General features: G+C 44.7%; 1 protein-coding gene across 1 annotated transcript; it reads right to left on the reverse strand.

The window, feature by feature from the left end:
- Window positions 1-615: 615 nt before the first annotated feature.
- Window positions 616-1,743, reverse strand: LOC144791232 (actin-1-like). Its single transcript, XM_078665883.1, has one exon. The coding sequence runs from the start codon at window positions 1,741-1,743 to the stop codon at window positions 616-618; it is 1,128 nt and encodes a 375-aa protein (XP_078522009.1).
- Between the last annotated feature and the right edge of the window lie 23,377 nt (window positions 1,744-25,120).

Here is a 25,120-nt window from a genome sequence, read left to right on the forward strand (position 1 = left end):
GCATGGTGGCCAATAAGCAAGTGTCATGTGTGATACTTTGATGCAGTCACGGCCCACAGCCCAAGCAGGAAGAAGTCCCTTGAAGGGAGTAAAAACTGCTATATACAATTCATTTAATATAACCTAACACTGCATGAATGCAATCGGCCACACAGCCAGGACTTGGTAAAGGTGTCATGTGTCATGCAGAGGCACTTAGCAGCCTTTCAGAGACTTTGGAGCCAAGTCCATTTCACTGTCTAGGGCTGCAGTCAACAAATGGCAAATCATTAATAGTATTTTAATGATGGTTGTGGATAATATTTCAGGTTATTTGTCACCAGTGATCATTCCATTCTGCCTGCCATCAGTCACCTCATGGATAGAGCCTGTTTGGAAGTCGAATATAACCTCACAACATAACAATTCATATATTTTGTGGAGAAAAAACACACCTCAAAGTTTTCACTCATTGTATGTACATGTGCACTTTCAAAACATTTTCCCTGAAGACCAATTTGTAGACCTAAAGCTCCACTGCCTTTTTTGGTCAATAAACAGGACTTTAAGATTCTAAGTAAAACTATGATGTTTTATTTTCCACAATTCATTTTTAAATGTATTAACAACTGGAGTTTAGAAACACTTTCTATGGACTATGTTGGGTCCCACCTCTTTGTATTCGAAGGCTGTCACCCACATTTGCTGGAAGGCTGAAAGAGAGGAAAGGATGGACGCTCCCATCCACACGGACAGCTTCCGGTCAACTGGAGCAAACACCTTGACAGTGGTGTCACATGGTACGAGATTGCAGACCTCCTTGGTCAGTCGTTCATGCATGCCGGGAAAGAGGCTACTGCCACCAGAGAGGATAATATTACAGTACAAACATTGTCTAAGGTCGATGTCGCACCGCTGGATAGTGTTGTTGCATAACTCGTGAATGCCTGGTGTGCCCTGGCCAGTGTTCGCTGGACTGAAGAGGATCTCTGGGCAGCGATACCTCTGGTTGTACACCATAATCACATTGCCGTCTGGCAGCCGATAGTCCTTTTCAATTTCGCAGGGCCTCTTACACATCTCCATACCTATGTCCACAGCCACATAGCAGAGTCTTTCCTTTATGTCCTGGACAATCTCCCGCTCAGATGTGCTGACCAAAGACACCCCGATTTCAGACAGAATGTGCATCAGGTAGTCAGTGAGGTCATGTCCTGCCACATCCTGCCTGAGGACAGCCCGGGGCATGCAGTAGCCTTCAAAAATGGGCACAGTGTTCGTGACCCCAGCTCCACAATCCACCACACAGCCCGTGGTGCGGCCAGAAGCGTAGAGTGCCAGCACTGATTGGATGGCAACATACATGGCAGGCACCCTGAAACATTCAAAAAGTACCTGTGTCATGGCCTCCCGATTGCAGAGAGGGTTCAGGGGCACCTCGGTGACCAAGACGGGCCTCTCAGATGGCTGGATCCTCAGGTCGCACTCATACACATTCCTCCAGATGAGCTCCATATCAGGCCAGCTGGTCACTACCCCATGCTCCACTGGATACTTGATGGAGAGGATTCCCCTTTTGGCTTGGGCCTCATCCCCAATGTAGTACTCCTTTTGCCCGGCTCCAATCATCACAGACATGGCTCTAGCTCTACCTATGATATTGCTGTAAACAAAGCGTGGTAGCTTCTCCCCTGAAAGACCAGTTTTGATCAAACCTGACCCGTTGTCTATGACCACAGCGCTTTTCTGGGTTTGAGCAAACATATCGCTGGGCGTAGTTTCAGCTCTCCTTGACTTGAACAATTACTTGTACTACTTGTGTTTCCTATGCCCATTACTCTGTATGCAGTCCCACAGTTGTGTGTCCTTAATGCCCTAAACTAGTAAGCCTCCTCAAGGATGTAAAGAGATGAGGCTCCTCAATGCAAGAAAGTTATGAACTGGTTGCACAGTGACATGGTTACTTTGAGGTAACAATCCAATTGAGTGATGCAGTAAGTCTGACCCTCTTGGCAGATACTGGTTTTGTGTGAAAGATGAGTACAATTCAGTGCCATACATCTGACACCTTGCTATTAACGCATTCATTAGAAAGTCCAAACCGGTCTCTTTTGAGCACATAAGCATTTAGGAACCTTTTTGAGATCTGCCCAAGAATAACCTGGAAGTATGCCTGGGCCCTTTCAAGGTGAGTAATCACCACTTCCTCTTTCACATTGGCTCTACCTTGCAGAGGCAAAATAAATGAATATCTCACAAATTTAGATCTAGAGTGGAAAACAAAAATGGTCCAGTATTGAAACCCAAAGTATTGACACATCAATCCATCCCTACTAATGAAAGTGTCAGGCAGGCATAACACTTTAATGACCAAAACTAATCTCAAACTAATTTATCAAAGGGAACCAGGCATAAAATAAAGACGCTCTGGTTTACCTACCAGACCAGAGGAGATCATGGTATATCCAGCAAAGTTTATCCATGCCAAATGTTCGGGACAACTGCTAACTATGTAAATTAGTTTCATTTAGATCAGCAGTGTGTATGGTTATTTTGCTGGATATCCTAAAAAAATGTCATTAATATAGCCCTCCTTGACTTACATCAGATACCTCTCCTCTAGACCATCATGATGTATTTTATGATCTTATGGGGTCTCGGGTGAAAACACTGGTTTGGGAATTTTGTGCTGCACACACATCAGTCAGTCTTGTCCAATCAGACATGTCCTGGCATAAAAGCTAGTCCAAAAAAGAAAAATTATTATGGTCTTGAGGAGAATAGACATCTTGGGGGAATAATGTTTTTCCCCCAGAAGTTCCCCTTTTATAAAATAAATACCCCCGACAATCAGAAAAATGTCAAAAAACAAAAGTAGTACCTTTCAGATGAAAGAGAGCCAAAGTTCAAGTGCTCCTTCTGTTGGTGAACTACTTAGTAGGCAGAGTTCTAAATGGGGATTCTATTCTTTTATGATGCAGTGTACAGGCTGTCTTGTCGTGAGTTCATGACTGATGTTGAAGTAAAGTGAAATATAAAAGAAATCCTGCATTCTCAGGGCCATGTCATAACATCATCTGTCACAGGGAAAACCTTGGGTAAGCTATAAGACAGCTCACTGTCAGGGCTGGATGAGCATAGGGACCTCATCCCACCCACACCCTAAATCAACAATAAAGGACAGATTTATTAGAGACACATACAACATTAGCTACCATGATCCAGAAAATTGATAGCTTTCTACTTGGAAAAAATGTATGTAAAAAGAATGCTTGACTCCATTTAATTGCCCCTTACAGTATCTCATCTGGAGATGCTGACAACACCCTGCTCTTGACTTCCAAAACCCCTTAAGAGCATCCTACATTCCACTGTGTAGTAACCTATGTTGTATGTATCTGGTTACTTACTCCCTAGCTGCTCAGCCAGTGTGAATGTGATGCATGGAATGTTGGTGTGAGAGTCTTGAATGGAATGCTTGGGTGCCTGGATGTTTGAGTGTGTCAGTTGGAGTATGGGCTGAGCAGAAGGAAGACTGCTCCAGGTGGAGCTGTATCTCTACTACCTATCTCCATGTAACTGGTCTCAATAACTCTACGCAAAACTACATCCTGGCTGTGGACCTCGTTACTACAGATTTTTAGCAACGATTCTCGAAACGAAACTACGCTTGTTTTTAAAAAGGCCTCTGAAACAAGAAATCTCTTCAGGAAACCTACAGAAACTAAGAAGAAAACCTCCATTCTGAAGTTCAAGGCATGTCAGCCCCACCAGTCTCCTTTTCACCGGACAGCCCTTGCCTGCTTGTCCTTCTTTGAGCTAAAGGATTGCCTATTCCTGCTTCTGTGACGTCTTGTGTGATCCTGAGCATGTATCAACGAACAGCCCAGCATGGACAAGCTTTATTGGTCTACTTAAATGACTTTTCCAAGTGGATAGATTGTGTAATCCTGAGCACTGTCTACTGTGCACTTTCTTTTGTGAGAACTTGTGTGATCTTGAGCATTTCCCCTGCTCTTCGCCGGTCTTCCTCACACTGTGTGACCCCAGCACAAGTGTTGATTGCTCACAAGGAAATCCTGAAACCGCGACATGAGTCTTCATTCTACATTCCTGCTACTATGACAACTTGTGTGGTCCTCAGCATGACAGCTTGTGTGATCCTGAGCACTACGGGAAACATCCTTTACAACGTAACTGGTAAGACGCGGTCCCGTTACAACGCAGCTTTAACAACTAAAGTCGTTACAACGACTTTCGCTGGAGGGCGCTCTAGGCTAGGGGATAGTTTAATTTACTATCCAACACCTTCCCTACTATCCACGGGGATTGGTGTTGGAATAGTAAATTAAACTATTCACTATCAGTGCCCCCCAACGCAAGTCGTTGTAACGACTTGCGTTGTTAAAACTGCGTCGTAAAGGGACGCGTTGTAACGGTACGCGTTGTACCGTCATACATCCGAGCACTACACCAGACAGCCCCAGCCTGTGCATACTTTACTGGGGTAAAGGATTGGGAATGATTATTGTACATTGTGTTTTCGTGTTTCTGGTAATCTAGATCTGGAAAAGTTTACAGAGAAAGTTTTGTTTGCTGCGAGTTGGTGCAAGACAATTGTTGTGTACTCTCTCGCGGGAAGGTGTAAACGGGTGGCATCTTTGTCCATCAATGATGTTTGTGGTTTTCAATACCATCAAAAGTACAATCGTGAGGCACCCTTCATTGTATTGTACAGCTTTTGACCGGTGCATAGAGAAACATTTAGTCTTAAAGCTATCCGGCTTAAGGAATTCCAGCCTGTTTGGATTTGGGAGAGTTGTGTGGTCGGAGGTATTTTAGACAACGTGAGCAGATGGTAACTTTATTATTTATTTTTGCCTATCTAGCAAAATGACGTTACTTCTGTGAAGCTATTTAAACCTTTTTTGATGTGATTTCATGTACGAACTGTGCGCGTGCACCTTACCTGGTTTGTGTTCTCACGCTGTGCAGCAGTTTTCTTCAGTGATGTCTTGGTGATGTGATCAACTTTTGCTGCTGTGGGACTCGCCAAGCTGCACAGACATGCCATGAGCCATCCGGGCCAGCATCGTCAACGTGCCGCCATCTTTTTGTGGTGGTAAGCATGGATAGTGCGGACATCTTCAATGTTTGTCATGTTTCCTAAGGAACGCCGGTGCATCCGCTACCCAGGATTTCTTTTTTAAAGCAGCACAGATGACAATTCGGCATGCAACATCATGGCACAAGTCTGGGAAGCATGTTCATCCAGCGCTTCTAGTTTTTTTCTTCAAGAAGCTTTTCAAACTTATACCAGCGCGCTGCTACCTCTCATGTTTGGATAACCTACTGCTATAACTAAAATTGTGCCTTCCATGTACATCACCAAACACACCATCCTTAGGGAAACAGAGCGTGTCATCTCTCCTACTGATCCATGGTGACCCGCACACCGGTTGAATCTATTACATGTATATTAGGGCCTGGTGTGTTTTGTCTAGTTGACACACATACACGTTATTATTATGTTCTTGTCTCTGCAAATATTGAAAGGTGCTTATGTTCATCTTCACTTGTCCACAATGTATGTCTTATTTTTTGACACATGCAAGTGGTTGTTTTTTTTTGGTCATGCACTGTTCTTTCAAACAGAAATGTTTTAGGTTGTTCAGGTCCTCTGTCCTTATAGCTCTCTTTATTGGTTGTTTCCATAAAGTGCATGTTACATTAGGGGCAGTTAGTTGGGCTTCAGTCCCATGATTTGTTTTGCTCACACTACTAACCTCCACATAAGGTTTTCTAATGGGTACAAGTCCCATGTTTTTATAAGGGGTTTTAGTCCCATCTACGCAGTTTGTAGTGAGTTTTAGTCCCATCTACGCGATTCCAATTGGTACAAGTCCTATGTGTTACATTGAGGGTTTTAATCCCATCTACGCAGTTTATAGTGGGTTTTAGTTCCATCTACGTGGTTCCAATGCGTATGAATCCCATGTGTTACATTGGACTGGGCAAGTATCTAACCTTCAGACAAGGGGTTATTTCGGGTACAAGTCCCATGTTTTTTTGTGTTCTGTGCACGTAGCTAACCTCCACACAGGGGTTCTATTGGGTACGAGTCCCATGTGTTCAATGGTATGTTAACACTAACCTCCACATAGGGGTTCTAATGGGTATTTAGTCCTATGTGTTTTATTGTTCCTTACACTTTTCAAACCTTCATTTAGAGGTTCTAATGGGTTTGAGTCCCATGTGTATCATTGTATGTGTGTATTTGTGCACACTCTTTGATTGTCTGCTCCTAGGCCTGTTCAGCTGTATGCTTAGTAGTCAAAATGTATTTCCTCTTAACCATTTCATTTGTTGTTCTTGTTTGGTGTAGATGTTCCATGTTTCTGGTTCATTTATTCACCTGTATGTTGGGGAAAGTCAGTTTGGGTGTTCTTCACCCATTTCTATTGTTTTCTTTTAAACATTTATTGGAGGATGATGGGTGGGTAATTTATATATTATGTATATATATCTTTGCATCTCCTCTACATTGTTTATTCTTATTGCATGTACTTTTTGTACATCACATGTATATTGTATCTGTATTTTCCTTCCATTTCTCTTGTACTTCCATCTTAACCTTTTATTTCACTTACTCTTGCTTACTCTCTGGTGCTTTTTCTTCCTTGCTCACGCTTGATTTTCTTGGTATCTTTGCTATGATCCCTTTACGTTTGGGTTCACATTCTTCTTACTTTTTCTCTGCTTTTCCATTTTTCTATTTCCTGGGTTTCTCCTTGTTTGAACCTTCCTCTTCTTGGAGGTTGCTATTTTTTGTATTGTAGAAGAAGGGAAGGTATGTAGTAACCTGTGTTGTATGTATCTGGTTACTTACTCCCTAGCTGCTGAGCCAGTGTGAATGTGATGCATGGAATGTTGGTGTGAGAGCCTTGAATGGAATGCTTGGGTGTCTGGATGCTTGAGTGTGTCAATTGGAGTACGGGCTGAGCAGTAGGAAGACTGCTCCTGGTGGGGCTGTATCTCTACTACCTATCTGCATGCGACTGGTCCCAATAAATCTACGTAAAACTACATCCTGGCTGTGGACCTTGTTACTACACACTGCATATCTCATCCAGGGCCTGAAGAAACATGATCACATCACCCTTACGGAACTCCATAAGCTCGCCTTGCCGACCCACACCATCTTCAAAACCAGCTAGATCATTTATAAAGCCATCATGACCATCGACCCATGCTCATCTCTTGTGGTTCTCAGCACACCTGTAGTCGGGTTTCCATCAGATAACACATTAAGAAGTATAATAAAGAAAAAAAACAAGGTAATAGGGCATTTCCATCTATGCATGCAGGATCTGAAACAACATCCCCATATCCATCAGGACAGCCTCAATGCTGGTAAAACGTAAGAAAAATTTAAGACACGCCTCTTCAAAGAACACAACATCATAATGCATTAAAAGTCCAGAAACTTCTCCTATCATTTGTTGACATTATGCTTGCTTTTGACTCTGGACAGCGCTCCTCTGCATTTTGGTTAGGTTCACGCTATAGAATTACTATGTACATGCATATAGACGTGACCAGATCTTAACATTGCTCAATAGGTCCATATCTTGTAAAACGGGTTGCGCCTACATGTGGTCCTGCCAGATTTGCAGGGGGGGTTGACAGAGTTTAGGATTCTGAACACACCTGACACTATTTGACAGATGGAGGTAGCGGGCTGCAATCAATTGGTGCTGGATCATAGCATGGTAAGTAGGCCACTAGCACTCTGCTCTGCTTCAGCCTCTCAATCGGGGTGGGGGGGGGGGGGTGGATGCTTGGCAACATTTGCCCGGGTGCATTCATGAAGGCCAAAGGAACTTTGCCTAGCCATGATTTGGCTCACAATTTCAGAGACAAGCATAATTTTTAAGCGCCCTGGACAATGCTGGACTTAAATTAGTGGCAGAGCAAGGGGGGGCAGTCTGCCCTGGTTGGCACAAGTTTTGGAGGTAGCGGCCAACACGGGGGGCACACACAGGAAATGCCAGCACCCCACCCACTCTTGCATTCAGCCGCCACGGGCGGCAAAACCAGGGGCTGACACGGGCGGCAAAAGCCCTAGCTACGCCACTGCCTTAAATTATTCGGTCTGGGTGAATTAAGGGGCCGACTTGTCGGTGTTTTTCTCTAAATAATTACTTTGGCCAGAAATCTATAGAAATGTGTTCTGTGTGTTGCACTGACTAATTTTAAGAGATAGGAACAAGGAGTACAGAGCTAGAATGGAGTTTCTTTTTGTCATCGATTTCAAGACCTCTAACTAACAGGGCCATAGCTATGGGAGGGCATTTGAGGGAGAGGCCAGCACAGATTAATCTTTGGCTGCACCAAACGACAGAGTCTGCTGGCATAGTATTTATCTAATTGGAAAAATACATAGGCGCTGGAAGTAGAGGTATGGAGGTGGTGGTTGCTGCAGCAAAAAACTAAAATAACCATGCCAGAGTTCGGAAGGTGAATGAGCAATGAAAATGCCTTTACATTTTTTTTTTTATCTTGTTACATTTGTTGCGGGTTCCAAAGCAGATTAAATGTTGGGCTATGTCTTCTGATAAATTGTTGCTTATTCTTTTAATGTTGGAGACGTTGTTTACTTTTTTCTGTGACTGCAAAGTGAAAGGATTTTGTAAAGTCAACAATGTGACAATCTCACTGGGGCACTGGCAGGCCAACTGGAATTATGTGGCTTGGAAGGCCCAAATTAAGTGGCAAAGTTGGCTAAATTATGTAAGAAGAAAACACAAATTATGTGGCTCAATGCAGCACATTTTGTGATAGTTTTATTTCATTATTTTGTCATTTTTACACATTAACACTGTCTGGGCAAAGTTTCCACTTCATTAGTATCAGTTCAACACGAAAATACAGCTATAAGTAACTGAAAGGCGGCCAGTTAATCTTAGCTACTCCTAGGTGTGGCACCCCTGTGTGCACTTACCTACATGGGCAGCAAGCTATGCTAGATAGGGTGAGGTGTGGTTGGAAGGGTGTTGTCTTTGTTTTTTGATCCTATGTGGGAGGTGTTTCCTTGTTGTGCGTAATGGGTGAGGTTATCCTGTTAATAGTCGCATAGCGTAGCAGTGTGGTGGATGAGGAAGGATGGAGACACAGATGTGCTGTTTATGGTATGCTGGCAGTTTTGAACAGCTCTGCAGGTCCCTAAATTGTATTTCTTACGATTATAGTCTGATTGGCTGGTTACTGCAGTGGGTTGTCCAATCAGAAATTTTGTGTAACGTTATGAGCCAGAGTTGTCTCCTATTGCTGGCGCACGGTGTACTGCCTAGTGGCAGCGCCATTCACTCTTGTACCATTGTGAAAGGGTGACTGTAGTATGGGCAAGAATGTTTTTGTGCAGGTAGGTCCTCTTCCTGCAAACAAACAATCCTTACAGACATATTCCACTTTCTATGTGTCCTGTAGAATGCAGCACACATAGAAGAAGGGAGTAACAAGGAGAAATAAAGATATTTCTCCTCCTTACACCTCAATAGAAAAAGGCATATCATTTTCATGTGGTTTACTAGCTTTAGTAAATCTGTGAATGGGCCAAAATCCATGGGTGGAAGCATGAGAACACCCATACTCCACCCTTGGAACGCCTCCCGAATGCAAGGTAACGATTTGTAATGCCTTGATTTACTTTGTATTTACTAAACTATGCAAAGCCATGGGAAGTGACTTTGCTTGGTAAATACCAAAAATGATTTCACTTTGCGGATGTGCCACAAACGTGAAGCACCCTGATGCAAAATCTTAGTAACTCTGCCGCCTAATGTATCGTTCTGGGCCAGAGCTGACATTGCGGAGGGAGAGAAAAGTGGAGAGACCTGCTTGGATGAACATAGTTACTATGAACTCATATCTGAGTGTCATTGTGAGATGTAAAGAAGCAGCCATAGTGTATAGATATTTGAAGCTTGCAGTCATGGCCTAGATAAAAGTCCTCCAATTGGACTCCAGTGTGTGACATATCTCTTCAGTTATTCCATGCCTTTTCATTTACTGATGGCTTGTTTGTTGGCTCGTGATGGGTAACATTTGTAGTGGATATGTTTTAAGTGAATGTAAGGGGTGTAAGTTAGAGTTGGCTGCTAAACCGCTCAGTGTTATGGTCTTAGTATTAGTGTGGGCCAGATATGTTATGTGTAAAATTACATAACTAGAAAATACCCTGCCGAACCATAACTTACCTGCCTATCAAAAGTAGTTTGCTGCTTTGGTTATTTCAAATTTGTGGATTTTAAACTGAGGATTGCGCGTGAAGGTGCAAATGTTTTCTAGGGTCTCTTGCCAGGGGTGGGGGTGCAGTTATCTAGGAAATAGCCACATTTTCAACGGTCTTCGTATGTGCATATGGGTGCTTCTAATGTTGGCTGGTAGTGAGTTCCAGAGCTTGGTGGATGTTACTGAGAATGCAGTTCCTCCTACGGATTTCTTATGGTAAGGTATCATGATGATAAGTGGTGCATGCCTGGAGTGCTGTGTCCTGCTTTTTTTTTTACGTCTTGGATTTTACTTGTAGGTATGGCAGTCCTTTTCCTTAGGAGATTCTGTGGGAAATGCAGAGTGCCTTGAACATTGCCCTTATAACTATAGGTAGTCAGTGGTGTGATTGCAAGACTGGAGTCATGTGTCCTCCCGGGTGAGGGCCGAGAAGAAGTCTTGCAGGAGCATTTTGGATGAGTTGTATTTCACGCATAATGAATGAGGATGTGCTAAGTTATAGGCTGTTATAAGTCTGAAAATTACGAGTGTGAGGTTGGCTTGCAGTTTCTGTTGGTATCCAAGGTATGGGAAAATGCAACACAGTGTTTTTATTCTGTAAAAGGTCAAAGATAACATTGTATGATGTTGTATCAAATGTATATCTGAGTCCATGGTTACCCCAAGGTTTCTGGCTTCTCTTGATATTGTTTGAGGAGTTTCATGTTCCTGAGGGCATATGGCAGTAGGCTGGCATTTTTGTCATTGTCCGCATGTCATAAGCTCTCTCTTTGTAGAAAGAAGATTTATAAGGTTATTCATCATCCATCTGTTTATGGCCCAAAGACAGTTATCTAGTCATAGAGGTCTTCCATCTCATCTATTATTAAAAATGATTTGATTTGGGTGTCATCAACATAGTTGTAATGGGCAATGTTGATGGATTTAATCAGGTTTGGTAAGGGGGTTAGGAGGATGTTGAATAATAGTCGGCAATATGATGGGCCCCTGAGGTACTGTGTGAGGAGCTGGTATGAAAGGTGGGGCCAATGCTAGTTAACACTCACAGCTGAGATGCCAAGAATTCAATGGCCATTAGCTTAACTTTGTTCTCACGTTTCACATATGGTATGTCTAACAAGAGTTTGCTGTGTGAAAATTTGGCACAACTGTACAGGACATTGAGTCAAGTTGTTCTCACGCAAGCAACTTTCATGACATTTCCTATTTCTGATACATGAGTGATTGTCACTACTTAAACTGACAAGCCATTTAGAAGCAATGTCCAATTAAGAAACCCCAGATTCCAGTATGGTATGGTGCTTTGATTATCTTATTGTGCTGGGGCCGATATCACAAGTGAGGTACAACTTACATTTCCGTAACATTGCTGTAGCCTACACTGGCCTGTTGTTAAATATAGCCTGGTGAGATAATGTATCTTGTCTAGAGATCTTTATTTTGATTGCAGGAGCCAAATAGCTTGCTAGGTTAACGTACCTGCTACAGAGTGCTACAAGTAGATTAACTTGAAGTAGTGTGAATCTGGCTGCTATAACAGACTATCTATCTCTCAAAAATGGTTTAATATCCAGATAACCCTACCAGGGTCAACACACTAAGCTTTTATCTCCTTCAAACAAATATTGGGGAAACCATAATCTGAACATCTGAGGCTGAAAGCATTTGTATTATAATCAACCTCTCTAGACATCTCTGCAGAACATTGACTAACATTTTTTGATTTTGTATTTTGTAATTTAGTATCTTTGTAGTACTAATCTGCTTTTTGAAATGTGTTGAATCTTTTGGAAGTCTGCTTTATATTTAACCGATTTATGGTAATTGCAAACAAATTGCTGTTATGAGGTCCAATGCAATTAATGTACTAAATGCATAATAATTGGTAAACATTTGGGGTAGTGTTTTTATTGGCAGAGTCTGGGAACACTGAGTCGTAGAAATTGTATGGATCGTCTTCAGCCCGGCTTGCTTGAATCCAGTGACAAAGTGAGCAAGGGACTCACGTCTGAGCATGCTGGGTGTGAGTGTTTGATTGGTTCAGATGCTCCGTCCATCACCACCCCCTTTTGTACCGCTTTTGGCCGCCATAAGTGTGGCAGGGTATGCTCAGACGTGAGTCCCTTGCTCACTTTGCCACTGGATTCAAGCAAGCCGGGCTGAAGACGGCTGTAATGCCAGAAACCGGTCCTCGAAGCTTGTTTCCGGTCCAGGGAAGGCATGGCTTGGCAGTTCGGGCTGGACTGTTCCCATGAGGCACAGGGTCAGACTTATTTGCATATAGCCATGTCTGAACTGGGGTGGCAGAGTGGGCTAAAGAACGGTGATGGATTAAACCCAGATCTTTTGACTGGGTGTGAGTGTTTGATTGGTTCAGATGCTCCGTCCATCACCACCCCCTTTTGTACCGCTTTTGGCCGCCATAAGTGTGGCAGGGTATGCTCAGACGTGAGTCCCTTGCTCACTTTGCCACTGGATTCAAGCAAGCCGGGCTGAAGACGGCTGTAATGCCAGAAACCGGTCCTCGGAAGCCTGTTTCCGGTCCAGGGAAGGAATGGCCTGGCAGTTCGGGCTGGACTGTTCCCATGAGGCACAGGGTCAGACTGATTTGCATATAGCCATGTCTGAACTGGAGTGGCAGAGTGGGCTAAAGAACGGTGATGGATTAAACCCAGATCTTTTGACTGGGTGTGAGTGTTTGATTGGTTCAGATGCTCCGTCCATCACCACCCCCTTTTGTACCGCAGACCCACTAGCAGCATTTGATTTACAGGCCCTGGGCACACACGGTGAATGGTACTAGGGACTGACTAGTAAATCAAAAATGCCAATCATGGAAGCACCAATCCATAACACAATTTACAACAGGAGCACTTGCACTTAAACACTAAACAGCAGTGAGAAAGTGCCGGAGACACTGTGGAGAAGTGTGGCTCAGGGGTTAGAGGCAGCAGACCCGGAAGCTGAGATCGGTCCTGGACCAGGGTTCAATTCCCTGCCTCGGCGGGTCTTGGACTAAAAATTCCACGGACTCGATAATTCTCGCCCCGGTGCCTCCTCGACTCACGGGTTCACACTCTGCGACTCTGGGCAATAGCTTGCTTAATCTCCACAACGGCCCCTCGCGGCGGGATGCCTTACTTTCACCTTGTGGATACCCTGCTATCTCACAGGGGAATATCAGGAAGGGTTCCCTAAGCAAGCGCCGGGAAACCCACTGCGGGTAGCTGTGCGCTATATAAGCCCAACTACAACAACAACACTAAACCAGCAAAAACAGAGTCAAAACCAGGAGGTCAGAAAGCAAAAAGACGGGGGAAGCACGCCAAAAGATGCCAAGTCTAACACATGCCTACCTGTCTTGCTGGTCAATGTCTAACAAAAGGTCTCCTTTTGTACAACACTTTTCGCACAATCTACCAGTGACTATGAGGGGTGTTTGCGAATGTCAGTGCCTGCTTCAGGTCCATGCAGTTTGGACTGGTGCTTTTGCTCAAATGTAATTGAACTATACACCTTTTGTCAGAAACATAGAGTGACATTTATTGTAGGACCATACCAATTTCCCCAGTAAAATGGCTTTGAAATTCTATTTAGCTCTCACCATTGTTGCAGCCCTAAAATGTTTAAAACACACTGTTCACCAGTAATTTCCCAAAGTGTTCACGATGGATATGCTCTAAGCTCTTTGTAAAGTTGTTTTAAATTAGTGGCGAGGTAAATTAAAACTTCGCTTATGATCTTTTGAGGCGCCACGCTAGCAACCAAGATGGCCGCGTAGGCTCCCGGCTCCGCCGACCTCTTACTCCCGCCGGAATATCCTGATATTTATCCTGTTCTTGCACCCAGCCACAGTGTGTATGAACCTGCCGTGAGATTAATGGTGCTTTCCCGAGATCTCTAAATGCTCGGCTGACGAAGATATGTCGAGTGGAAGTTTGCGGCCTAGATTTGCCCAGAAGCCGCGGTCTCGAGTACTGGCCCATCCGGGTTTCAGTTCAACAACATCGGCTGTGGTGGTGTGATTGGGTCCGGTCTTACGAAGTGGGGGAAAGAAAAAATTTTCCTCGCTTTTTCGGATTGATGTGATGACGATTGGCTGCCTTGCTGAAAGTCGGAGGAGGGGTGAAAATCAATGCTTGCAGCTGTGGACGGGGGCCCTGCCCGGTGACCCGGTAACGGGCCCGCTTGTGTTCGCTGGGTTGGATCTCCACCAGCGTTGGCGGCCCTACGATATCATCGAAACAACCGATAAGTCTCCCTCTGCAATCGACCGTTCCCTATTCGCCCGTCCCCCTCTGAGACATGGAGCCTGCCGGAGGAAGCGATCATGATTGACACCGATCGAAGAGTGGTGGGACGGAATGTGGGTGATCCGTCGCTACGAACTGTGTTGGCAGCCATTGAATCAATTCATGTGTACGTTGAAGACCGCATTCAGACGATGATGGCGCGCTTGGCTGAGATGGAACGGACTGGACCTGACCCTACTCCACTACAAGAAACAGCGACAACCGAGACACCCAATATGGCCACTCTGATGAAGGAAATAGACCCCCTATCATGTGAGGTGTCGGAGCCTTTGACCAGTGTTTTCGACGATGTACACAAGCTTGATGCAACCAAGGGATTGTTTAACCTACGATCGTTGCCGACTATGGAAGTACTAATTGATGTTCCCACTCCAGAAACTTTTGACGAGAATTGTTATCGGAATGAAACTGCGCAACTTCCCTATGCATCTGAGCCGCTAAGATGGCGGACGATTCAACGCTGGGAGTTCATAACGGGGAAGGGAGTCTCTGGACCTGACGATGTTCACGGCACTATCATTCTACTACTTTGTCTTGCATTGAGTTCTATCACAGTCTTTTCATACTCGGACTGTCCTGTGGAAGAGGTGGTTTATCCAGAGGGGACTCATGTGTCTGATCGGGTGGGGCAAGGATGAGATCGAAGGACTGGGTTTGACTCAAGTATCGATGGGCACGAGATCTGCTAAACTTATGCAATAGTAAGGCTGGGTGGTGTTTGAAGATCCCCTTGTTGAGATACATATTTGCTATCTGATAGATTTCTTGACTTCACTTTGGGGATCCTTGGTTCTGGCGGGGGGAGGGGCGACCGGGAGCCTGTACGAACATGCCCTCCTCCATTTCTCTTCTCTACTTCGGTAGAGTCTTCTTTTAGAACCTTGTTAGTTGGGGCGACAGGCACGCTGCTACTGGGGGTTAGACGATAGCCGTTTGCAGGGGTGCAGGGTGGGGAGATGGGTTTATTGTTTTCTTTTTGTTATCGCCCATATGGTTTTTTCTCCTTTTTTTTCTCTTTCCTTGACTCGTACTATTGGCGAAATATTCTGACTTTGATCCTTAACCTCTAATATCTGGTTGCCATGATTCTCCTGCCGTTTCGATTTTATGGGTGGGAAGGTATTGAGGACCTGCAACTAAACTGTTAACCGATTATACTGATGCACATGTTGTTTTGTGCTTAATTGTGCGAGCCTCTCGAGTATATTTGTTGATCTACGTCTATCCTGTTTTTTTTGGTACCAATTCACCCTGTCATTATTGGATGTACGTATGGCACCGGATATGTCTGTTTATTTTTTATTTTTTTGCTTTAAAATAATAAAATGATTTATAATTTTTTTTTTTTTAATAAAAAAAACTTCACTTATGAAGCTGGGCAGAATTAAGAGACTGCACACTTTACGAAGCACATGAAGTTTCTAAAATTTACATGAGGCAAGGTAATCCTTTCTGGACCTCTAGTTGTGAGGATTTCTAAAAGCAAAATATCCCAGGTAGGACATCCTCCAGCAAAATAATTGTGTGTGTGGAGTCCGGGCATCCACCACCTGAGGTAAGAGGTGTGGGATGGAGGGCATGAGCTTGATATTTTTTGCATTTCACACAGCTTGAACAGTTTAGAAAATACACAAGCTGCAAGTCAGACTGCTTTACAACTTTATACCCTTCTACATCAAACCACAACTAATTGATTTAAATTTGGATTGTGAAAAGTTGCTTTAGTGTGCTTTAATATGTACCTTAGAAATATCCACATATTCCTCACCATAGAATCCCACGGTGTACACCTGAATGCCGAAACCTGAATATGGAAGGCACACAGCATCGAGGACAGAATATCAAATCCAATATATCAACAGGTAAGTAAGTATATATTTTCTCTATATTACCCCTTGTATATATACCTAAGCGATAAATATATCCTCAGGGTATGTAGATGTAGAGTTAGGAATTGTAAATCTGTACTTCTTTATATGCACTTACCTTTTCATACTTTGTCTTCGATATTCTTGTACCATGATATTCTGGTGGTCGATATTTAGTAGTATAAGTGGTTTGGGGAAATTATGCACCGATAGAGCACAGCTTTAATGTTTGCGGTAGCTGATGGACATGCCCACTAAAAATATACTTCGGGCTACGTGCCTGGGTATAAACCCATCCAAGAGGCAGGAAAGGATGATGGGGAGAGGCAGAAAGAAACAGGGGTAGGGTAAACCCCCCCCCCCCTTAAAAGTAAAAGCTGACAGCCTGGCAATGTTTCATCAGAATGGATCTTACAATGAGAAGCATGGTTTACAGTGCGTTTACTTCAGATTGGCTTAATCAGATTAGATTTATCAGAAGGAGGATCTCTATGTGATGCTGTTTGTCAGCTTAACATACAAACATGTTGTAGAAAAACATTGATCACACATGAGGCATGTAATCATAAGTGAGCTCTTATGAGCCTCTGATTCCTTCATTCCAGAGTTGGTCACTGTTGCTGTATTCCATTGATACTGCCCTCCCCCTAATTTCCAGAGTCTCCTTGTTGTCTTGTCCTGCAGCTTCTGCATTTCATCTTTGTTTCCTGAACTGGACCTTCCTTGTTTCCTGGACAAGCACCATTTAGTAGTGTACCCCAGTTTTCTAAACCACCTCTGTTTAATAATGGACCCAATAAATTAGCCCTATTTTAATAGTACATTTTTGTTCCCATAAATTCACCCCTGCATGTCCACTTCTGGAACCTCAATGCTGCAGGACCAGACCTCTCTAGCATACATCCATTTCATAGCACTATTTGGCAGTGTAACTCTTTGTCTTAAGATCCCACCCCTTACAGTTGATTCCTATTGACAGGCTTCAACATCCTTTTCCTACTTCCTTGTTTCCTAGTGGCTTTGTGTGCTTTGTTTGACTGCTTGCCGAAGAGTGTTTGTCAGTTTTGTCGCATCTTTCCTGCTCAACAATATTCCTTCCTTGTTCCTTGTCTGTTGTAGCTTTGTGTAAAGTTCTCCACCCATTCCTACTGCTGCCTTCCAAGTTCATTTGTGAGTGCCAGGATATGATTTCTCAGATGTGAATTTATTCTTTAATGTACTTTTTATATTCACACAAGCTCGCATACATATGTCATGTCCACAGATGTTTTGCTGGCAGTATCTTTAACAATAATATTGCAGGTGAAGATCTCATTGAGCTTGAGTTTGACCATGAAGACTTTTATAGCACGTTCCTTTCGGTATGAATCTTCTCGTCTCTATCTTGCATGTCATGAATGCCAGATGTTCTCTTTTCTAAATTGCCTATCAAGTGGCCCTCCCTAGTTTCAGTTGTTTTCTTGTCCAGGCATTCTTTGTTAAGTTTATGGTAACCTCTGACCATCTGTGTGATCCTGAGCAGCATTTACTTGTCAGAATTATTTTCCGCACGACTCCTATTATCCAAAACCTTTCTCAGTCTGTGGCAGGCACAACCGGTACAGGTAGGAGCGGTGGGGCAGGGGCAAAATTGACAGATGACGGAATAGGGAAAGCAAAATAAAGAAAACTCAGTGAGTGTAAGGTAAGTGTTTTTATTTTTTTTTATTTTACTTTCCCTATTCCATCGTCAGTTGACTCCCCCCACCCCCCGCCAGCCCCTGGCCCACCCCACCGCCTCACCACTCTTACCTGTATCAGCTACGGCTGGTCCCTGGACAGACCCCAACTCTCTCCTAAGCCTTCGCAAGTCAGATTCAAGACTTTTAAACTCGCCTTTTTTCTGGTTTGTTCTTTTTGCTCTGAAGCTCAACGCAGTAACCTCAAAACACACACATTAAAAGCATCCAAAATGATCATGTGGATGGCAATGCTTTGACTGAAGGTACAAGAAATAGTTGCATTTTTCTGCAAAAACCTCTCAGAATTTCTTGTGTAGTTCCAACCCATTGTCCATTTCTCACTATTGTGAACATTCAATAGTGTCAACCTTCAGAGAAGTAACGGAATGGTCCTCCAGGAGGTGGGCACTATGCTATGTAAGTAAAATATGAGATAGAATAGTCACAGCCTAACAGTTTATTGGAATGGGAAAGTCTTCTACATGGTAAGAGATGTGTACCCCTGCCCTGAGTGCTCAACTGTACTGTTGTCTCTATCCCTCGTGCTATTTTTTTGTCATAGGCAAACACAGATCATGTGTGGGCGCATGATAAAGGCCAGTCTCATGGATTGTGGTGTTGTTGGATCAGGAGGGGCACCCAAGGCGCTACCCTCATATTGGTGGAAGGCCTTTTACCAGGAGTTAAGCAGCACAAGCGTGGTAGTGGTAGCATACAGGTTCACTCACCTTTTTAAAGGTTCTACTGCTGTGTGCTTATCTCATGCTTGGCCTACATCAGGTTGATGTGGAGTGCTGCACAGTGCAGGAGTAGTGGCTCTGCACTTGATATATGTGTGTCTGGCAAGGGTACAGTACAGGGATAGACAGCGCTTAATTGGAGCTGGTGGGTTCTGGAGCTCGGCACCGGCACTTAATTGTCAACGCCGGCACTTATGACAGTCTGCCACATGGTGGTGATGTCTGTCTAATTTAGAAATGAGCAGAACAACGGATGTTTATTAATTCATACATTAAAAAGGACTAATACCTGCCACCCCCAAGCCATCCTTATAGTGTTGGGGCAACTGGAATTGTCTGAATTGTCACACGTATAGGGGTGTGATGGTTTGTAGTTGTGTGTGTACTGTCACAATGGGGGTGCAAGCTGCAGTGGCCTTCTGGAATGCGCCCTGGCACTTTTTTTTTTACAAACTAAACACTGAGAATAGAGCAGTACTGTGCAGTATATGTGTGGTTAATGCATGTACTGAATGTATATATCCCTTTTGGGAATACATTACATGAGAGATGTAATGCTGGGCAGTGCGTGCACAATGAAAGCATGTGCTGGGTGTATGTGTGCTTGCGTGAAGTACAATATATGAAGACTCAAACCCTAAATCATATTTGGTGTCTGGAAAAGGACTATAAGAAGGGGAGGTTGAGACCCCAAAATTGGACAGCTGCCTAGCAGCCAGATGGGGTTTGTGAGAAGGGGAAGCTCTGCAAGCCTTCTGCCTGTGACCAGGACTGGGGGCCCAAGGCCTGCTAGTCTCTCTGCTGAGAGAGGGGACATCACCCAGGGAAAACACAGATCACTTGCCCTGAAGCCTGGAGCACCAGCATCAGCCTGCTTGCCAAGACCATTGTGCCCTGTGAGGAAGATGAGAGCATTGGAGTGAGTGAGCCCTGAGGGAGCCCTACGGAGAGAATTCCATGAGTGAGGTGTGAGGAGAACAGCTGCGCACTGATAATGTCATTGTCCGTGTGCAGGAACGGTTCGGTGATCCCTGTTTCCCAAGAGAGGGCCGCTGTTACGTCAGCCAGATGAAGAGTGCCATGCGGGAAGCACCGGGCCCAAACCACCACATCGTGCTAATCCTGTATGCTAGAGGGGACCACCATTTGGATCAGGAGTATGACATTTGTGTCCACCAAGATTGGTGATCCTGTAATGCCAGGTAGGGCCGCCGTAGTGAGTGCGATTGTACTGCAAGAGTCTTCACCTGATTGTGAGTAACGTGGCAACCCCATACACCAGGAGGGGTTGCCGGTACTCCTGTGGCAAGTGTTCGGGTCGTGGCATTGACAAAGAGATTACTACTGTGACCGGTGGGTCAAGCTTGACAACCACACCTGACTGCTTCTCAGAAGATCCCAGGGCACAGACAAAGATGTTGCACCCTCGCCAGAGCTCCAGTCGTGAGCCAGAAGCCCTGCGCCACCCTGTTAGGGGACGAGTGACTCACCTCGTGTTGGCCGAACGGGGAGCTGCTCCAATTGCTGGACAAGCAGGCATCGCAGTTCAAAGGAGACAGCCTGCACCTGTGGGGGCTGCCAAGTGAACCGTACGTGCCTCCATCTTCGCCGAACAGGATCTAGACTCAAGAACGCCCATAGAACGGGTACTCAATGCACCACTGAACACTTCCATATCGCCGGAGCAGCTAAGACTGGAATTGGGCAAGTGGGGCTCCAGAGGACTCACTGGTAACGGTGCTGCTGCACCATAGACAGTTTTGACTATTAACTACAGATTCAAAGGGGAACTCTTGAGTACGGCCAGCTTGTATGCTTTCCCTGGATGCGGCCACTAGTGAATGAGGAATAACCCAGAACACATTACATGGTAGACGGTGGGACAGGGATTTGCCTGACAACTACTAGAGCCCCGACCTCAAGGGAAGTGTGTTATTGCATTCGAGTATTTATATTCCTTTACATGTGTACAGTTCAAAATAAAATACTTATTTTTCATATAAAAGTAGGTATTTGAGTGGACATTGGACATTGGTTTATTGTTCATATTGTGTGCACTTTGAGATATGAGGCATGCTCACTTATCTGTATCTACACTTTAACACACCCTCCCGAGGGCGCCTTTGACTGTTTGTCTAAATCTACCACTGAGAGTCAAGTGCAGAAGGGGTACTTGTCAAAGTTGCGCAGGATCCATAGTAGGTCGGACCCTGGAATATCTGGACTAAAAGGCCTCAACCACCACAGTGGGACAGAGTTAAACAATTTTTATATTTTCTGCTGAGTGCTCCGACTTTGTTCTCTTAAAAGTCCAATGAATCCATCCCATTTGAGTACCATTCTAAAAACCAAAATTGGGATTCCAATCTAGGTGGCCATAACATGAGAAGAGAGTACATTGGGGAAGGGGATTAACCAGTGTTTTGGAGTAGAAAATTATGGTCAAGGGAGAGATTTTAAGGTGCAGTCAGTTTTTTGGGGAAGAGAAGTTTCTTCATTTGCTTGATGGAGAAGAGAGATATCCTGAATCCTGCGTTGCAGCAGGAGAAGGCTTGCTTTCTTGGTTTTCAATCTTCCAGTGGTGCTGCTTCGGTAGATGCATGTGCTGCTCTGGTGCTGGAGATCAGGTAAACAGGAGTCTTCATGCAAAGTAATTTATAAATTACTCACTCTATCTTGAAGGAAACCCAGGCTGGCATTGCATCTTGGAAGGCATGTGGGATCCTGTCACTCACTCCGATTCCCTCGATCAGATGAGCTGCTGCAGGGGCCACGCGTTTTAGAGGGGCGAGGTGGAATTTTTGCGCTCATGTCTTCAGGATCCTGCTTTTATCATGATGTGATGGGACCAGAGTTTGAACACTAGATCTACCCTGCTTCGATTTGATTGATTTGATTTTGATATTTATATAGCGCAACAGTCACCCGAGGGCATCATGGCGCAATAGAGAGACTGCAAATAGTACATGTCCAGATGAAGAATGAGGGAGCTACAGCTCACCATTTGCCAGCGAAAAGCCAGGTCTTAATGGCTTTTCTAAACGGGAGCAGAAGAGGGAAGGAAAGGTTCAATTTGTGAAGCAGCAATAGTACTATTCAGCTTTCCTTGTCTAAGCAATGTGGGATTTGAAGCTGAGAGAAGTAACAATGTGCAAGTCAGGAACAGCCGGGTCTGGTGGCTCAGTGGACTAATGCATCTATTGCAGGGGCCTGTGTTCGACCTCATGGTCACAGGTTCAAATCCCGGTGGGTCCACTCAACTTTTCATCCATCTGAGGTCGATAAAATTAGTACCATTGAGTTGAGTAACAACAAACATCTGTTATTTAGCGCCAAGATACCCGTAGTGGTGAACGTGCGCTTTACAAATACACGTTATGTTGTCAGTGGAGTGGAACAGCTATTTAGGTGAGTTGATGGAACCAAACGTGAATTCCCTGTTTAGTCTCGAGCGAGAGGAGGGTGACTTCAGTTTTCACTGGACTGAGTAAGCTGTAGACATCTGGGATTTGATGCTGATGATGAAACTGCTGTTTAGATGGTCCAACAATGTCCAAGGATGACATTCTCAGGTAGAATTGTGTGTCAATCCCCTCTCAACACATCTGAATGTCCTTGTCAGCCAGTTGGGCTCAGAGGGGCTACACGTAAAGGTTGCAGAAACCTGGAGAGAGGACTGAGGCAGCCACAGATCCACAGAATTGGATCCATTCTACAGGTATCCAGGTGACTGAAGTGGACCCCCTTCAGTTGGTATTAACCTCTTCCGTGCTCATGACGACCCCCGGCCGTTATGAATGACAGTGGGCATGTGCACACAACGGCCGGGGGCCGTTCGAGCCCCTCCCGATATTGGAATGTCTCAGCACAGTGGCGGAATACGCGCCACAGCGAAGCGGTTAATATAACTACTACAGTGAAGTCAGTGGCAGCTCTCCTGTTGTGGTGGAGGAGCGTCGCCCCACTGCTTTCAAGCAGTATGAGACGAGAAGTAGAAACATAAAATAATAATAACTTTCAGTTATTATCATTTTATGTTTGTGCTGCTTTGCGGGTGGGTGGGGCTGCTCTGCTCTCGGACAGGGCAGGGGAGGAGTGGTTTGCCCACTCCTAAGTGCCCAGTGACATTTTAGTCGGCCCTCGGGAGCCGCCCAAACCCGTCATGCGTACTTTCCCCGTTCTCCACGCAGGCTGCATTACAGCCCATGTGAAGAACATGCCCAGGCCCCCATTCCCTGTTTGAGAGTCGAACCAGACCGCACAAAACCAATCACATTGCTGTATTGCAGCATTGTGATTGGTCAGGGGAGCCTGGGTGCCTACCAATCACAACACTGCATTCAGCGTTGTGATTGGTCAGTGGGGCCTGGCTGTGCTCCTGTTCCTCGAGGAGAGCAGGAGCAGAGACGCGGAAAGTTAATTTTTTATTTTTATTTATTATGCGCCCCCTCGCGCACCCCCGTGAGCCATGCCGGCTGCCACTGAATAAAGTCCATTTTGTTGGAGAAGGGCTTGTGCACAACAACAGTACAAAGGGTGTGGTGATGGACCTTCCCACCACCCCCTTTTGTACGGCTTTGTTCGCCATAAGTTGGCAGGGTATGCTCAGACGTGAGACCCTTGCTCACTTTGCCACTGGATTCAAGCAAGCATGGCTGAAGATGGCTGTAATGCCAGAAACCGGTCCTAGGAAGCTTGAATCCGGTCCAGGGAAGGCATGGCTTGGCAGTTCGGGCTGGGCTGTTCCCATGAGGCACAGGGTCAGACTGATTTGCATATGACCATGTCTGAACTGGGGTGGCAGAGTGGGCTGGAGAACAGTGATGGATTAAACACAGATCTGTTGACTGGGTGTGAGTGTTTGATTGGTTCAGATGCTCCGTCCATCACCACCCCCTTTTGTACCGCTTTGTGCACAACAACGTCAAAGGCTCCTGAAAGATAAAGATGAATGAGAAACTAGGGTTGCTTTTGTCTATAATCTGGAGAGTATCACTAACCACACCCACACAGATTGTGGGTGCCTCCCTGCAACACAATGACCTGAATCCCTGGTATTCATGTAGGTGGATGTTTGTCAAAAGAAGGGAAAGTGAGCAACTGAGTCCTCTTCAGCTAAATCATTTGGGTTCAGATTTAATTTCTTCAATAGAGGCAGAATTATCTCAGTACTGAGGGAGTCCAAGAAGATGCTTTGGGCTAGAGAGGTGTTTATGAAGTTGTGAAGAGAGGCCAGGTCATCATTTTATTTGGTTCTTCAAGGATGCAGGGCTGGTGATGCAGGTTCTGGAAATATTGGCTTTCAGAGGTTGGAGACAGGTGGTTAGGTCATCTGAGGAGAAGGAGGAATGTGTACGTTGTGAGGTAGGAATAAGGTTGAGTGGATTAGAGGCTTTAGCACCGCAAAAAAAAAAACAGTTGTGATGTACAAAATTCACATTGCGAGCCAGAAATGTCACTCTGCCTTTCAATGTGCACATTGCGACGCATAAGAAACCAATAAGGAATGTATTAATACTTTGGAGCCTCAATTGTGGTCCTAAACCAGTGATCTGATTCACCAGGCACAGTGAGTCACACCCTGCTCAATGTAGAAAACCCACCCTTGAAAATACATGCATTCCTGCCTGGAGGGAAAGCGTGTATTTTCAACATTTGTGAATATGTTTTAGATGTCGACGGTTAATACGTTCACGTAACAGTGTGAAGAGATGTGCATCTAATCGTTGTTCTCAAGTTTTGTTTCTTTTGCGATTGGCCTCAAAAGCGTGTAGCCAAGTGACGTCAGCACAAATTCTTCAAACTACAAGCATTTGCAATGCAATAGGTCTCGCAGCATTAAAGTTTGAGTTACTGGCATTGTAAATGACAATGCTTTGCATATTTTTTTTCTTTAATTTGCAATTGGTATATAAACATTGTTTGTGAATGGTTAGCTGTTGCTTATGCGAGTTAGTGTTAGTGTTTTCTGACTCTAGAGCAAGCTGTGATGGCGGACCCATTACCGTGCGCTGTCACTGTGCCCCTGTTCCATCCTCCCTGTACGTATATCAGGGTGTCTTTGCGTCTGCCAGAGCATGTCGGTATATCAACATGAGTGTCCGTTAGCGTCTCCTGTGTCGCTATCTACGGTCTCTGAATGAGCCTATCTCTTCCCTATAGTGTGCTGTCTCCCGACTCCCTGTAGTGTGCTGTCTCCCTGTAGT

Source organism: Lissotriton helveticus, chromosome 11, assembly GCF_964261635.1.
Source record: "Lissotriton helveticus chromosome 11, aLisHel1.1, whole genome shotgun sequence".
Classification (NCBI taxonomy): Eukaryota; Metazoa; Chordata; class Amphibia; order Caudata; family Salamandridae; genus Lissotriton; species Lissotriton helveticus.

Excerpts from the sequence above, each read along its gene's own strand:
- LOC144791232 (XM_078665883.1), bottom strand. The coding sequence starts at position 1,743 with ATGTTTGCTCAAACCCAGAAAAGCGCTGTGGTCATAGACAACGGGTCA.